Raw genomic sequence first — 16,901 nt, 5'->3', positions numbered from 1 at the left:
GCAAAACAGCCCTCTGGAATTGAAATCAATTGTGGTTTGCAAAAAGGAGGTTTGGGGAATATTGAGCAGAAAATACCTGGCTTATTAGGGCAAATCTCACAAGCAAAATAAATGCATGCAAAATTGTGCGCTCCAGCAGAGGAGTGTTTTTATACAAGTAGTATTTTTTCTCCTTAAGGTTTAAAAAAATCTTTAAAGAGGTATCTTGGCTTATTTTAAATTTAAAATGATTATTACAATAAAAGGTAAATTATATTCTGGGACAGTTTGATATGTTTCAGGGACTGTATTCACCCTGGCTGAAAGTGGGGGGCGACACAGCAACTGATGAAAATCAGTTCTCTAACCAAATCTCTGATGTGGGGGACATCAGGGAAGATTTCTAAGAAGGTGCGTTTTCTCCAGAATGCACAGAAAAATTTGGAATATTGTACTTACATTAAACATAAAAGGGGAGAATGATTAAGAATAGACGTAAAGCCTTGACAATCTATAGGAAAAGAGCAGAAATGTTGTATAACATTTTTCTCTTAATAGGTGAGCTTTGTGAAACCACAAGACATTTAAACAGGATTTCTGGGATTACGTTAATTTTAAAAAATATTGAACAGAGCACTGAGGTTTTATCTCACCATATAACCAAGATGATGGATATCCTGGGCTGTACTGAAATATCAAGAGGCCTAAAAAAAAATTGGGGAATCTTATCCACAAGTTAGGAAATACAAGCTATGCAAGGGAGGCACTCTCTAGATTAGAGCAAGAGAAATGGAAGTAAGTTTGGGAAGAGCACTTCACGAATTGGAGAATGAGGTCTATTGCCTTTCTAGTGAGGTGTGAAAATGCTGGGGTATTCCCAGCAAAATATTAGAAGGGGGTTCGGTGACCCGAAACGCCCAAAATTGCGAAAATATCCCCTTCCAACAGAATGGAAAACCTCAAATGAGGATGTGGTATAACTATAACAGAACAGCTGCCATCCGAATCAACCTTAACTCACGTGTGCACTTTGGGGAAAGTTTCTCAACAATCAAAAGGGGGGAGGGGCAGACCCAATAAAAAGGGGGTGCAGAGAAAGCAGCTCTCTTGGCAACCAGCCCTGTTAGGCTTCAGGAATATGTGATTAAATCTGGAGGTATCAAAGAACCACCACCCCCTTACCTCTGCGCAACAAGAGGGGCAACAGAAAGATGCCCGGATAAGTGCGGAAGTAAAGTTTAGAGGTTTAGGATCTGCAAGGTGTGAGGGGGGGGGGAGGAATAAACAGGGTGCAAAGGGAGGCCTAAGGGAGGCTTGCCTTGAAAACGGCAAGCGAGGCAAGGCAGAACTTGGGGTGCTCTCAACTTTTCTTCCCCGACAGGGAAAGGGATTCAATCCTCAGCCCAAGACGGGTCCTAGCGACGGGCCAGTGGGGGGGAAGGTGGGGGCGCCCATGCTGCGGAAGGGGGTCCTTCCCCCACCCGCCCCCCCGGGTGGGCTTCGCAGCGTCTCAGCAAGGCATGGGGGCGGAGGGGGGGCGCTGCGGTCGGAGACAAAAGGGGTTCCCCGGGATGCAGACGCGCCAAGCACCCCACTTCCCCGGCAGACCAGCAAACCCCGGGCGAGCAGGAGCTGGAAGAGGAGCAGGAGCGGCGGCCGAGGCGGCGGCAGTGGCGCAAGCTGGGCGGGCGGGGTGCCTGGCGGGGTCTTTGTTAGAGGCGCCGGGGGTCCATCTTTACGGGGCCGGAGGAAGGAAGGAAGGCAGGAAGGCAGGAACCAGGCAGGAAGGAAAAGGCAAGCTGCGTGCGAGGAGGCCAGCGACGCCGGCGGACCCCATCTACTGGCCGCGGGGAGAGAGGCAGGCGGGCGGGCGATGGGTTGCGGGGAGCGGGCGGGAGGAAGCCAGCCTGGGGCGCCGAGGGATTAAAACGGCTCGGAAAGGAAAAGCCCGGCTGCTTTGCAGAAGCCACGTGGCTAAACAACACGTAGGTTTTCTAACTGGAAAGCCTTTGCCTCGTCTGGATTTGGGGTTGAAAATGTGTGTGGGGAGAGAGAGAGGGGGGGATCACAATTTCTAGATTTGAGGATGGGGAAAAAAGGATGGAATGGGGGGCTGGATTTTTTGCAACACTTAAGGGAGGGAGGAAGGGCAAAGTGTTCGCTGATCACTGTTGAAAAGAAGGTCGGGAGCCCAGTAACTTGTTTTCTTTTTTTCTGAGGAGTATTTAATAATCTTTATTTATTTAATCTTTAATAATCTTTAATAATCGTTAGTCTTTGTCTCCCTCCTTTGTTTGCCTGTTTTGCTTCCTGCACTTGCCCTTATTCTTTTCCTTTTGTGAGGAATAAAAATTCAACTCCAAGGGTGTTGGAAAACGAAACAAGTTTTATTGAAACATTTGCAAAGGCTGGTGGATCTCTTGGTAATTGCAAATCCCAGAGACCACACTTGAATCAGTTTCAGCATAAACTTTTATATCTTGTCCCGTACGTAGACTATGCCACATCCTTCTTTTCCAGACCCAGTTGATAGGTCCAGTCTGGTCACATGCTTTCCTACTGCCTAGCAACCAGACCCTCCAATTATTAGATCAAAAGCCCCTTTTGTTTCTGTCTTATCTCTCCTTCCTTGTCTGTGGCATGATTTGTAACATCCTGCTAACTCAGGGTGTAGTTTATCTACAAGGTGAACCTGTCTACCTAAACTGAATAATTGCAATTAAAAAGGATTTATATATTCCCTTGTTTATCTGGACAGCCATTTGTCTGGAATGGTATAGGATTTCCTGCCTGAGCAGGGGGTTGGACTAGATGACCTCCAAGGTCCCTTCCAACATTATTGTTGTTGTTGTTGTTGTTGTTGTTATTATTATTATTATTATTATTATTATGATTATGGATCATCGCACAGTCAGCCAGATGTTCAGACTGGATTTGGCATTTTGTCTACCTATTGAGTCCTTACCAAGGACCTGGGATAGGCAGATGTGGATGTTTGATGGTATTACAGATATCGTCACAGGATGGAAGCAGTTCCTAGTAAGGCCGTCTTTTGCAATTGACTAATGGCGAATTTGTCAATGCCAATGGTGTCCAAGTGGTGCTCCAGATGTTTTGGGATTGCACCCAAGGTGCCTATTACTATTAGTACTACCCTTGCTTGCCTTTGCCACAGTCTTTCTATTTCTATTTGTAGGTCTTTGTATTTTGTTATCTTCTCCAGTTCTTTCTTGTCTATTCTGCTGTCTCCAGGCATCATCATCATCATCATCATTATTATTATTATTATTATCTATAAGAGTGCTTGCTTTTCATCTAGAAGCTATGTATGTAACAGAGTTCATGCTTCAGTTAAACATGGCTACACTTTGGTTCATAGTTATACTTTAAAATACTGACTCTAGGCAGTTTTTATAAAGAATAAACCTTATATAAATTGAATAATATATCATTCATAAACTATATACTATTCTACAGTAGTGTGCACTATTCTAAAAGTATGCTTTGAGTCAGTGTGTATAGTCCCTCTCTGTTCCTCCAGCTTACTACATCTCCTTTCCTAAAAGTAGCTTAGATAAGTGTCTCTACATGTCTATTCCTTAAGCAGAAATGGAAAAATACAACATGTACATTTATTGTGTATCTCAGACTTGGTATGTTTTATGTCAATCTTTGGTCTAGGTCAGGGGTGTCAAACTGCTGACCCCGGCCAGATGCATCATGCTGAAACCGCGCCTACCCCATTGCCGGGAAAAATGGAAAAAAAGTTGTGATACCTCGTGACACGTTACGTGACGTTGCGAGTTTGACATGCCTGGTCTAGGTGAAAACTTTTAATAAAAATTCTGTAAAAAAAAAAATCCATATTGCCTGCTAGGCAAGGGAGGAGGGAGAAAGAGAAGTAAGAAAAAATGGACGCAGAGAGAAAAAAGAGAAATGTTTTTGAGAGGAATGAAGAGCAGGAATTGTCTTTTTGTTTTATTGTTTATTTAGTTTTGTTTTGCACTGGTTTTGGTGCTGGCAAGGATCTTGCTTCGGGGGGGGGGGGGGGGAAGTGGTAGGTTAAAATCTACACGCCTTAAAGCTGACAAGTTTGACACACCTGATTTATTTAATATTTTTCCTTTGGTTTGAGCTAATAACCAAAGCACAGAAAAAAACCAACAGAACAAAGTTATGAGATGTAAATGCTAGGCTTGGATTTAAATAATCGCTTGCTGGACAAGTCACAGCACCTCACTACAGTTAGTCCTAAATTTATAACCATTTGTTTAGTGACCGTTAAAACAGCACTAAAAAAGGTGACTTACTACCAGTCCTCATATTTACAACTGTTGCAGCAATCCCACTATTGTTACGTGATCAAAATTCAGGCACTTGGCAACCAGCATGTATTTAAATGGATGCAGTGTCCCAGGGTCATATAATCACCATCTGAAACCTTGCCAACCACTTCTGACAAGCAGAGTCAATGGGGGAAACTGGATTCACTTAACGACTGCAGGAATCACTTAAGAACTACTTAAGATTGCTTAACAATCTTGTCAAAAGAAATTGGATGTGATTCACTTAACAACTGCCTTGTTTAGCACTGGAAGTTCTTGCCCAATATGATTATAAGTCAAGGATTACCCATAGTTCAGAAAGTTAAGCAATTGTAGTTGGGCGTCAGTGGTTGCCAATGTGTTCACAGATCCTGCTCTCTGGGAATGTTCTGTCCTGTAAAACTAGTTCCTTCAATAAAAAAACTCCCAGTGTCCAGACCCACCCTTCCCCTTATGTGGAATTTCTATTTGCAAGGTTTAAAAAATAATAGAGTTATTTCTCAACATTTGTCTGTACAAGTTAGAATAGTGGCTAACCATTCTTCTCTACAAGCTTCTCCACCCTGGCAAAAATTCTGTCTTTTCACCCCCACACAAAGGGGGTGGGGGCTGGATAAAGGGAATCCAGACAGCTTGATTCAGAGCTGAAGCATCACTTGCACATAAATGCAGCACAAATATGCCATGGCTATATCTCATCCCACTGATGTGCCAGGCTGAAATGATCTTAAGCTGTTTTATTTTAAAATCATGTTTTTTTTCTCTTAGAGCTGGGTTTCCCGACCTTGGCAACTTCAAGATGTGTAGATTCCAACTCCCATAATTTCCTAGCTAGCATGGCTGGCTGAGGAATTCTGGGAGTTTGAAGTCCATGCATCTTGGCAAGATTGCAAAACCCCGCCTTAAAGTGCCAGTTTGGTTTAGTGGTTAAGGCAGACTTCTCCAGGCAATTGCCAGGCATCCGTGCTGGTTTTAAGGCCTCAATCAATCAATATTTCTCCCTTAAGTTGTTTTAGGATGTGGAAAACCTGGTGCAGTTCCCTGTTCTTTTATTGCAGTGGTTCTCAACCTGTGGGTCGGGACCCCATTTGGGGTCGATCGACCATTTCACGGGGGTCGCCAAGCAAGGCTGTCCGCCATTTTTTTTGTCCGCCATTTTTTTTGTCCGCCATTCTTTTTCCCCTTTTCCGGCAGGTGCCTTACCTCCCTTGGGCTGGGCCAGCTGGTGGTCGGCCTGCTCCGTCTCTGCCGCTTGCCAGCTACGCCTCGGCCGGCACAGGGGGCGGAACCACGCATGCGCAGTGCTCCCGGGCAGGGAAAGTCCTCGACTTACGACCGGTTGGGTAGTCCTCGACTTACGACCGGTTTAGTCCTCGACTTACGACCAGTTTAGTCCTCGACTTACGACCGGTTGGGGTCGCGGCATTAAAAAGGTTGAGAACCACTGTTTTATTGCAATATGATGATTTGCAGAGCGTGGGAACAGCTATTTTCTCTCCTTGTCATGAAAGAGTTGGGCACAGCTGTGGGTTGCTTCAACGCCTAGGAGAAATTAGATATTTGAAAGAGCTCTGAACTCAGGCTGACTTGAGCTGGCTGTTAAAGTGAGAGAGGTTGTGCTGTCAGGGTTGGAGAGTGCCAGCTGTCTGACTTTATTGCACAACAACCTCAATCCAATGACCAGCCATTCAGGTTTTATGGGAGCTTCGATCTCTCTTTTCTTGCCGTTCTCCCTGATTGACAGATTTGGTCTCCTGTTGGATGGCTCAGTTGGACAAACACTGTGATCATCTGTCAGAACTCATCACTTGCCCAAGCTCTGTTCCTGCCCTGTTTCCCTTTTGTTATTCTATTAGCAGATGGCTGGTGGCATTGATCGATTATGTGCCATCAAGTCATTGTCAATGCTTAGCAACTACATGGGTAGATTTTTCTCCATGATTTTTGCACATACAAAAGAAGACAATGCCATTTAGTAGCAAACCAAAACAGGCAATACAGCACAGGTAGTCCTCGACTTACAAGCATTCGCTTAGCAACTGTTCAAAATTAACAGTGGCACTGAAAAAACTGACTTACACCCAATCCCCACAGTCATGTGATCATGTGACTTACACCCAATCCCCACAGTCACATGATCAAAATTTGGACACTTGGCAACTGGCATTATTTATGATTGTTGTATTATCCTAGGGCGATGTGATTGCCATTTACAACCTTCCCAGCCAGCTTCCAATGGTAAAGTCAATAGAGGAAGCTGGAGTCACTTAACCAATAGCATGCTTTGTTTAACAATCTTGGTGATTTGCTTAATGATTACAGCAAAAAAGCCAATCAGAATAGAGTTGAAAGGAACCTTGGAGGTCTTCTAGTCCAACTCCCTGCTCAAGAAGGAGACCCTGTACCATTTCAGACAAGTGGCTGTCCAGTCTTTTCTTAAAAACCTCCAGTGATGAAGCACCCACAACTTCTGGAGGCAAGCTGTTCCAGTAGTTAATTGTTCTCACTATTAGGAAGTTTTTCCTTAATTCCAGGTTTCTTCTCTCCTTGATTAGTTTCTATCCATTGTTTCTTGTTGTGTTTTCTGGTGCTTTGGAAAATAGTTTGACCCCATCTTCTTTGCAGCAGCCCCTCAAATACTTGAATACTGCTATCATATCACCCATAGTCCTTTTCTCTAGACTGGTCATACCCAAATCCTGCAACCGTTCTTCATATGTTTTAGTCTCCAGGCCTTTTATCATCTTAGTTGCTCTTCTTTGCACTTTTTCCAACGTCTAACATCTCAAAGTGAAGCCAAGAAATTACTTAATGACCACTTTGCTTAGCAACAGACATTCCAGCCCCACTTATAGATCTAGTAGGAATTGGAAATAGAAATAGCAAATATTATGACTGGATAGTTTTCTGCCAATTCAAAGACAGGAAGATAATCAGAAGTCGGGAAAGGCACCAGATTTCTATAGACTGAGTGTTAGGCACCAGATTTCTATAGACTGAGTGTGTTATTCTGACCCCATTGGTGTTACACAGAGTGATGTGTATAAATCACAACTTCCCCATTGGCTCTGATGAGAAATGGTATAGTCCAGTGATTCTCAACCTGTGGTCTGCGGACCCCTGGGGGGGCATGTTACAAGGTGTCCACAAAGGCTTGAAGAAAAGTTATGATTTAAATTTTGAGTTAAGTCTTGGTGGTCCATGGCCTTGGTCTATGGCAGGGGTCTTCAAACCTGGCCCTTTTATGACTTGTGGACTTCAACTCCCAGAATTCCTCAGCCTGGCACGCTGGTTGAGGAATTCTGGGAGTTGAAGTCCACAAGTCATAAAAGGGCCAAGTCTGAAGACCCCTGGTCTATGGCCACAAAAGTTATTTAAAGGGGGTCCGTGATGAAGAAAAGATTGAGAACGACTGGTAGTGTCTGTTCTATCATAGCAGGCGTTAACAGCCATTTTTGCTAAAATGAAAAATCCACCTTCTGTTTTTATTGAACTCACCAGGGTTTACTTCCTGGTGAATATTTACATGTAATTCGTCTCTTAACTTTATCCTCCATCTTCATCAGTTCTGTTTATACATCTCCATAAAAGAGAAAATCCATCATTAAAGAAAGACAATAGAGGACGCTGATTTGCATTAACTGTGCATATATTCATCTATATGCGTCAAATGTAGAAGTATAAATCACACTGAAATGCGGTACAAGCTCACCATAGTTTATATTAAAAGCAGCATTTTGATGTGATACATATGGGAGGGCTCCAGTGTGCCATTTGGTCTAATTGGTTTGGGGTAGTTTTCAAATCTTTGAATCCTGAAGACATAAACTGGATGCATAATAGTTGTACAGTTGTTCTTCGAGGACACTTAAAAGCCAGCTAGAATTGACTTTGGAACAGAATTAATCTGGGTGGCCCTGCTTGGTAATCTCCTGCAGGACTAAAAGAGAGTGTGACTCCACTGATCCTATTTGATCCCTCAGCAGCCTTGGATAAGATTGGTAACCCTATTTTCCTGAATTAACTCCATGATGTAGAGCAGGGGTAATCAACCTTGGCTCTTTTATGACTCGTGGACTTCAACTCCCAGAATTCCTGAGCCAGCCATGCTGGCTCAGGAATTCTGGGAGTTGAAGTCCACGAGTCATAAAAGAACCAAGGTTGACTACCCCTGATGTAGAGGCTGAGCACTTAAGGTTATGTTCAAGGAGCAGCACTGAGTAATCATTCCTCTTCACTGTGAATGACAGCCATGCTGCTTGGAGCCACAAGTTATTAATTTTGATCCAAAAGCTATTTAGCACCTGTATAAAGCTGCTGGGGCAGTCGTCAGATGTTTTGCATCTATTTGGTATCAATGCACTGATGACACACAGTTTTAGTTTTCAGTAACACCTAAATTTGGAAAAGTTATGCAGCTAGTTTTATTTGCTTAGTGACCTAAGTTGCAACAGCACTGGAAAAACAATGACTTGTGGGTGATCCTTACACTTAGGACCATCACAGCATCCCCACAGTCAGGTGATCAAAACCGGGGTGCTCGGCAACTGGCGTGTATTTACAATGGTTTCAGCATCCCCAGATTGTGTGATTGCCATCTGCAACCTTCCCAGAAGGCTTTTGACAAGCAAAGGAAAGGGGAAGCCGATTCCAGTTTAACAACCACATGATTCATTTAACAACTTAAAATGTCTTATTTAGCAATAGAAATTCTGGTCCCAGTTGTGATTGTAAATTGAGGGCTCCTTGTATGTTTTGAACGAATGTCCGGCAACGGTGGTGGTATTGTTGAGGGGCGATAAACAAACTCAATCCTGGTAAAACAAAAGCCATTCAGATGGATAGTTCCCAGGTACAAAAATTGGGAGCAGAAATTCTAACTGTTCAAATGTGTGTGGGGGGGTGTCCTCTTTTCAGGAACCACAAACTCTTGAACTGCCGTTGGAGGGCAAGAGCACCTGTTATCATCTTCAGCTGGTATGTCAGCTGCGACTTTTCCTGGACATAATCTGTTCAGGGGTTGGTGACCTCTTATTCAGAGTCCTGTGATGTATTTATCTGGCAGGTGCAGAATGCTGTGCCCAGGCCTTTTGGAGTGTGTATATGCACAGACTGCCACTTAACTTCCAAATCTGATTCAAAAGTTTGCATATTTGAGAGGACAGGTTGCCTATAAAATGGCAGCACCTGTTCTTTCACACACAGTGTGTGTGTGTGTGTGTGTGTGTGTGTGTGTGTGTGTGTGTAAGAGAGAGAGAGAGAGAGGGGTGGTAGTGTTAGTCTATGGAAGTAAAGAAGTCTAAAGCAGATAGAAAAAGATACCCTTCTCCAGCAGTAGGATTCATAAGGAATACTAGTTGGAGGAATAAAAGTATAGTAGGAAAGAGTAGAAAAGAGACCAGTGAGTACTAGCCTTTGACTCTTTGTATATGTATTGACCTGATCTCCTGGAGCCTGCTGACTTGGGAATTCTTATAAGAACCTGTGACAAAGTAGTGGTATTAGTGGGATGTCCAAAAAAGATACAACAGGACAGACTGCCTACAAAATGGCCAGCCCCTGTGTTGCTGTTTCCCTTGAGAGCATCTGACATACAAAAGGGTCAAGAGCCAGTGGAGAAGTGCAACATTAGGGAGAATCTGGCTTCATGTGTGTAGATTGGTAGAGTGCAATCTTTGTATGGAGTGGTGCTTGTGCTCTAGAGCAGTGTTTCTTAATCTTGGCAACCAAGGTAGGTGGACTTCAAGTTCCAGAATTCCCCAGCCAACAAGCCCACCTATCTTACAGTTGCTAAAGTTGAGAAACACTGCTCTAGAGCAGGGGTGTCAAACTCGCAATGTCATGTGACGTGTCACAACGTATCGCGACTTTTTTTCCATTGCCGGCAATGGACCATGACACATCCGGCCTGCGGAGCAGCAATTTGACACCCCTGCTCTAGAATATTCTCTTACCTCTAATTTTTAAGGTATCTGTCATTTTATCTTTCTTCCAGGCCCTCCCTGTATAAATCCTGGATTAAACTGTTTACTTTTGGTTTTTTTGCTCTTCCTCATTTTTAAAAATACGTGAAAGTGTTCAATACATACATACATGAAACATTAGATCAAAGAAGACCAGCTATGTCAGCTGTTCAGGTGAACTATGGACCTTAGGTAACCTGTGGGTCTTCTCAGTTTACTAATGATGAGCAACTTCAGAGCTTTGCTTCCTTCAAACCAGTTTGTAAGTCCTTTAGTTGGAAAACACCTTCAGACCAATGCTACTCCTTAGCAAAGTTGGTCAGAAGGACAGGCTTATCCTAGAATTCATTCGAAGCCAAGCCAGGGCCACCAGGCAGCCAGGAAAAAGAGAGAGAGGGCTGCCTTCCAGGAAAGTGCCAGCCCAAGAAATCTATAAGAAATTATGATGTTGATCCAGCAGGCCTGTTCCCAAGATACGGTGATACATGTGGTGCAATGGAAGCAGTATAAAAGAGGTTGAAGGTTCCCGTAGGGGACTTTTCAGGAGATAGCCACAGATCTCCAAACCTGGGACTACGTTGGTCACGATGTAAGTAAGAAATGGGACAAGGATTTTTTTTTTCTATTTAACACAATCAAAGGAAGCCAACAATCCATTCTTACCAATCTAGGTGAAAAATTTATATACTGTTCTTAATCTAAGTTTTTAAGAATTGCTTCAGTGGTAGAGAGGGAGCTGGATGGTTTCTAAATTTAATAAAATAATTAATAGGGGAGAAACTTCCTAAATCTCAAAAGTTGCGCTGATGCAGGTGACCCGTAAATGGTCGTGCTTTTTATATCCCAGTGGCTCTAGAGTTCTTTCTAGCAGCAGCTTTCTGGAAAGAGAAGGTCAGTGGGATTTGTAGAGAGTACGGTAGATTTTAAAGCTCTGCCATTAAGCCCTCTGTTCCCCTGTAAAAATTGGGGCATGAGGAATACTAAGGCTTCGGTGACTAATGTTTAACCTTGAGTCACCCCTTGGAGATATTGCAAGAAATACAGCGAGCAGATTGGAAGTATGCCTGCTACTATGGGGAAAAGGGCAGTGTCACAATATACAGGCAGTCCTCGACTTAACAACCACAATTGGGGCCAGAATTTCCATTGCTAAGCAAGGCAGTTACGGTAAGTGAGTAAGTGTGTAGTGTGTAGTGGAGTGCCCCAGGGCTCTGTTCTGGACCCAGTGCTTTTCAACATTTTCATCAATGATTTGGACGAGGGAATAGATGTGGAACTCATCAAATTTGCAGACGACACCAAGCTGGCAGGAATAGCCAACACTCCAGAAGACAGGCTTAGGATACAGGAGGATCCTGACAGACTTGAACACTGGGCGCTATCTATGGTGAAAAAAGTAAGGTTCTACATTTAAGCAAGAAAAACCAAATGCACAGATATCGTATAGGTCAGTGATGGCGAACCTTTTAGAGACTGAATGCCCAAACTGCAACCCAAAACCCACTTATGAATTGTCGAGTGCCAGGTGGGCGTGGCCCATTGGGTGGGCGTGGCTGCGGTGGTAACGGCAGACTGGGTGGGACTAAAAAGTTCAATCAATCCCAATTTTGCAAGATCTTTTTTTTCCCGCGAGAAGTTGAAATTGATTGAACCTTTTTTTTTTTTTGGCACACGGCAGTGGAGGCCTAAAGCGAAAAGGTTTTATAAAACCCAGCTGAAGGCCTAAGACTGGGGCGATGGCGCGCGTGCCCACAGAGAGGGCTCTCAGTGCCGCCTCTGGCACCCGTGCCATAGGTTCGCCACCACTGGTATAGGTGGTACCTTGCTCAATAGTAGTAACTGTGAGAGGGACCTCGGAGTCCTAATGGACAATCACTTAACTATGAGCCAGCAGTGTGATGCAGCTGCCAAAAAAGCCAACACAGTGCTTGACTGCATTAACAGAGGGATAAAATCAAGATCATGTGAAGTATTAATACCACTTTACAATGCCTTGGTAAGGCCACACTTGGAATACTGCACCCAGTTTTGGTCACCAAGATGTAAAAAAGATGTTGAGACTCTAGAAAGAGTACAGAGAAGAGCAACAAAGATGATCAGGGGATTGGAGACTAAAACATAAGGAACGATTGCTGGAATTGGGTATGTCTAATTTAATAAAGGGAAGGACGAGGGGGGGCATGATAGGAGTCTTCCAGTATCTCAAGGGCTGCCACAAAGAAGAGGGAGTCAAGCTATTCTCCAAAGCACCAGAAGGCAGGACAAGAAGCAACGGGTGGAAACTAATCAAGCAGAGAAGCAACCTAGAACTGAGGAGAAACTTCCTGACAGAACAATTAACCAGTGGAACAACCTGCCTCCAGAAGTGGTGAATGCTCCAACACTGGAAGTTTTTAAGAAGAGACTGGACAGCCATTTGTCTGAAATGGTATAGGGTTTCCTGCCTGAGTTGGACTAGATGAACTCCAAGGTCCCTTCCAACATTATTATTATTATTGATCATCGCACAGTCAGCCAGATGTTCAGACTGGATTTGGCATTTTTGTCTACCTATCAAGTCCTTACCAAGGACCTGGGATAGGCAGATGTGGATGTTTGGTGGTATTACAGATATTATTATTATTATTATTATTATTATTATTATTATTATTATTATTATTATTTCTAATTTTATGGGGTTTTTTTTACCAAGGTCAAGTGAATCATTGAAGTTGCTAAGGGAATCACATGGTCGTTAAGCAAATCCGGCTTCCCCCCACTCATTTTGCCTTGTCAGAAGCCGGCTGGGAATGTTGCAAATGGCCATCACATGACCCTCAGGATGCTGTGACAGCCTGTTGCCAAGTGCCCAAATTTTGATCCCATGACCATGGGGAATGCTGTAATGGTTGTAATTGTGAGGAATGGCTGAAAGTCACTTCAGTGTCGTTGTAACTGAATGGTCACTAAACAAATGATTGTAAGTCGAGGACTACCTGTAATAGTAAAAATAATGTAGCTTATTGATTGTATACACAATTGTCTTTCCAGGAAGAATTGTTTCATCCTCATCCTCCTCCTCTTGTGTGGCCTCACCCTCCATGCAGGTAAATTCAAGGAAAGGCTGTTCCACAGTGAGTGGGGCTATTACCCACACAGCTCTACCACAGCTCAACCCTTTCTCCCCCCCCCCCATTTTATTTCAGAGTTTACTCGGAGTTCCTCCTTTTCTGGGGTGTATGGGGGGCCAGGTGGAAAGCGCTTTTCTCATTCTGGGAACCAACTCGAGGGGCCCATAACGGCCATAAGGATCCGGGTTAACAGTCGGTACATTGTGGGGTAAGTACGTGAATGGGTGAGAGGGCTATGGCTCAGGATTATGTATGATGAAGGAATAACCTGCTTGGGTTGGTGGAAATTAAAATATCCCGTGTGTCAACACAACTTTGTAGGGTATGGCTGGCTGGGGAATTCTGGGAGTTGAAGTCCATGCATTGTCAAGTTGCCAAACTTGAGAAACTTCACTAGAGTATCTTTGGGATAAGACACTGGATCAAATCTAACATAGGGACCACATCATTTGAATGACTGTGTTTTCCCAATCACATCTACCCAACCCACAAGAGCAGGGAAGTACAGAATGCTGGTTGGGGGATTCTGGGAGTTGAGGTCCATGCAACTTCAAGTTGCCAAGCTTGAGAAATATTCATCTAGATTCTTCCGTTGTTTCATTTTGAATTGCCAGTGGCTCTTCTTCCAACCCATGTTTTTTCACATGGCAGAGTTAACTATAGGATTACTCAACCGAACGTTGATGTATAGTGCCAGATGAAATGAATAACCTGTGTGGTTTAGTATGCGAGCAAACACACTCTCAGAGAAAGGCTTCTAACAGCCCAGGGATAATTTCTACACTTGCTGGAAATAAAGACTGTTCCCGATGTTGGTTTAGTCATCATTAAGCCAGTTCTCCCTTTAATCAGTGTAGGTGTAATTAAGACCAAACAAAAGCTCCATTGTGCAGTTGTCTTGACATTCTTTGCAGAATTTTAAGAAGAGTTATTACAAAGGTAGCCTCAGTTTCTAACCTCCGTTTTTCCCCCCCATTGCTCATTTCTTCATTGTTCTTCTCAAAGAAAATCTATTAAGGAAACTAAGATGCCTTTTTATTGATAATAATATGATTCTAATCTGGAAACTCATACTTCACAGATTGAAATTGGTCCGAGAGTATTAAGATCCTGTTTATATATTCTAGCTTGCAGGTCCGTTATGGAAAAGACTGGAGTAACTACCTTGGTGGCAATTCGGGAGATTTGGAGGAAATCTTCTTGTTCCCAGGAGAGTCCGTCATTCAAGTATCTGGAAAATATAAAACTTATGTCCAGAAAATGGTCTTCACCACGAACCGGGGGCGCTACTTTTCTTTCGGCAGGGACGACGGCACCAGTTTCAGTGGGGCACCGCTCTTCCAAAACACCGTCCTGCGTTACTTCAGCGGCCGTTCCGGTTCCGTCATTGATGCCATTGGATTCCACTGGGATAAGTATCCTTGCAGTTGCAGCAATTGTAGAAATCAGACGCAGCAACAAGAGGTTGGAGAGAGTGAGCAGAGTAGCGGAAAGCCTCTGCAACCCGTGAGATTAGTGTAATAAGTTCCTTCAACCTCCAAGGATACTGGCCTCCCTTGCCCTGTTGCCAATTATCTGTCTCTCTACTGATGCCCACTAAACCAATAAACCATACTAAACCGAAACAACGTTTTCTTCCAACATATTTCCCACCCCTCCTTTATCCTTAAAAGGGAAGGAAAGAAAATCTACCATCCATCTGATCTGCCTCAACTTTGCTTTGGAGCCGTTCTTCCTACAAAGGATCCAGCCCTGAACCCTGTGGCTAATAAAAAGCAAACTGGAAACAAAGCATTGTTGTTTTTATTTGCTGATTGTTCACCCTTGAAGCTGGTGCCATCACTCTGCTGAAATAACGTAGGAATTTCTTACAACCTAATTTTTCAATTATGAATTCACATAATGGGAAAAATGGAGCAATGCTTAAAGGCATCAGCCATGGGCTCCTACTCTTCTCTCAATCACGGCCTTCCTGTTTGATCCTAAGTAAACTGCTACCTGGCCTCCTTAGCCTTCCTGATATAAATGAAAGGACAAGATAATGCTGTTTTTCTAAAGCTATTGTGAAGATGAATGAACTTACGCACTTCACCCAAGCCATAGCTTACTTTAACCATAATTCTTGAGTAGGTAATAACGGCTGTGCTGACATACAGGTAGTGCTTAACTTATGACCACACCAGAATTTTCATTTCTAAGCAGGGTGTTTGTTAAGTCACACTCAATTTTACGACCTTTTGGCCATGGTTGTTAAGTGAATCACATGGTTGTTAAGCAAATTCAGCTTCCCCCGTTGACTTTGTTTGACCGTAACCAGATGGGAAGGTCACAGGTAGCTTTCACATGACCCTGGGATGCTGCAACCATCGTAAATACATGCCAGTTGCCAATTGTCCAAATTTTGATCACGTGACCCTGGGGACGCTCTGACAATTGAAAGTGTGAGGACCAGTTGTAAGTCACCTTTTCAGTGTTGATGTAACTTCAACTGGTTGCAAAATGAATGGTTGTAAGTTGAGGACTAACCCAAGAAATCATGTTATGCATTGGTGTGATGTACAAACCCAGCCATACACTTTAAAAAAATATAAATGATGCTGGAATGGATAAAGGGTTGTTTTGTGGGGAGGGAGGTTCAAAAAAAAGCTGATTGGTTGATGTCTCCTATGTTTTGTGTGCTTTGTTGTTTGAGCATGTTGAGCATGTTAAAATTCACAGGAGTATAAATGCAACAGTTATGCAACCATACCCGAACAACAGACACACGTTTTCCCTGACGTGCAGTGATGCAGAAGTCTAAGTCAAGCCTAGGGCATCAGGTTAGCCTAGAAGCCAGGAGACAGTAAATTCTAGACCCACCTCAAGCATAAAAGTCGACTGGATGACTTTGGCCCAATCACCAGGAGACTGTGAGTTCTAGTCCCATTGGAAAGAGTCAGATATCTGCTTTCCATTTTTCAGGGCTTGGAAGTGTAAGTTTTATGGCCCTCAGAGTAACTTTGGGAGGAGCCAAAATTGTTGGCTTTTCTTGGGTTTGGCTTTTAGGATGGGCTGAATAGCCAAAATGGGACAGATACTGAACAGCACTACCTGAGTTTGCTTTCCATTAGACATTCACAAGGAGACTGTGAGTTCTAGTCCCACTTTGGGCATGAAAAACTGGGTGGATGACTTGGGGCCAGTCACTCTTTCTGAGCCCAACAACCCACAGGGTTGTAGTTGTGGGGAAACTAGGAGGAGGAAGATATATTGGATATCAGGATATACAATATCCAGATTGGATCCTGTATTGCAGGGGCCCCCAACCTTAGGTCTGCAGTCTGGTGCTGGGCTGCAGCCTGTTCAGAACAGGGCTGCAGAAGTGATGGGCAAGCATGTGTGTTCCTGCATGTGTGCATGAAACTGCATTTGTGAAAGTGGCATGCATGCAGGCAAGAAACCATCTCTCTTCCCCTGCCACCGCTGCTGCTGCCACCGCCTCCACCGGTCCACCGAATTAGAAAGCTTGGGGATTGCTGCTGTAT

At 43.7% G+C, this 16,901-nt stretch overlaps 1 protein-coding gene across 1 annotated transcript; it reads left to right on the top strand.

Moving 5' to 3' along the window:
- The first annotated feature begins 10,712 nt into the window (after positions 1 to 10,712).
- Positions 10,713 to 16,164, top strand: ZG16 (zymogen granule protein 16). Its single transcript, XM_015810500.1, has 5 exons — positions 10,713 to 10,771; positions 13,298 to 13,353; positions 13,453 to 13,585; positions 14,505 to 14,883; positions 16,096 to 16,164. Exons 1-5 carry the CDS (start codon positions 10,713 to 10,715, stop codon positions 16,162 to 16,164), a joined length of 696 nt encoding a protein of 231 aa, XP_015665986.1.
- Positions 16,165 to 16,901: the final 737 nt, after the last annotated feature.

The sequence above is a fragment of the Protobothrops mucrosquamatus genome, unplaced genomic scaffold, assembly GCF_001527695.2.
Source record: "Protobothrops mucrosquamatus isolate PMUCROS unplaced genomic scaffold, P.Mucros_1.0 scaffold11, whole genome shotgun sequence".
Taxonomy (NCBI): domain Eukaryota; kingdom Metazoa; phylum Chordata; class Lepidosauria; order Squamata; family Viperidae; genus Protobothrops; species Protobothrops mucrosquamatus.
Note: the sequence above shows the minus strand (reverse complement) of the source record. Positions and strands in the feature narration are given on the sequence as shown.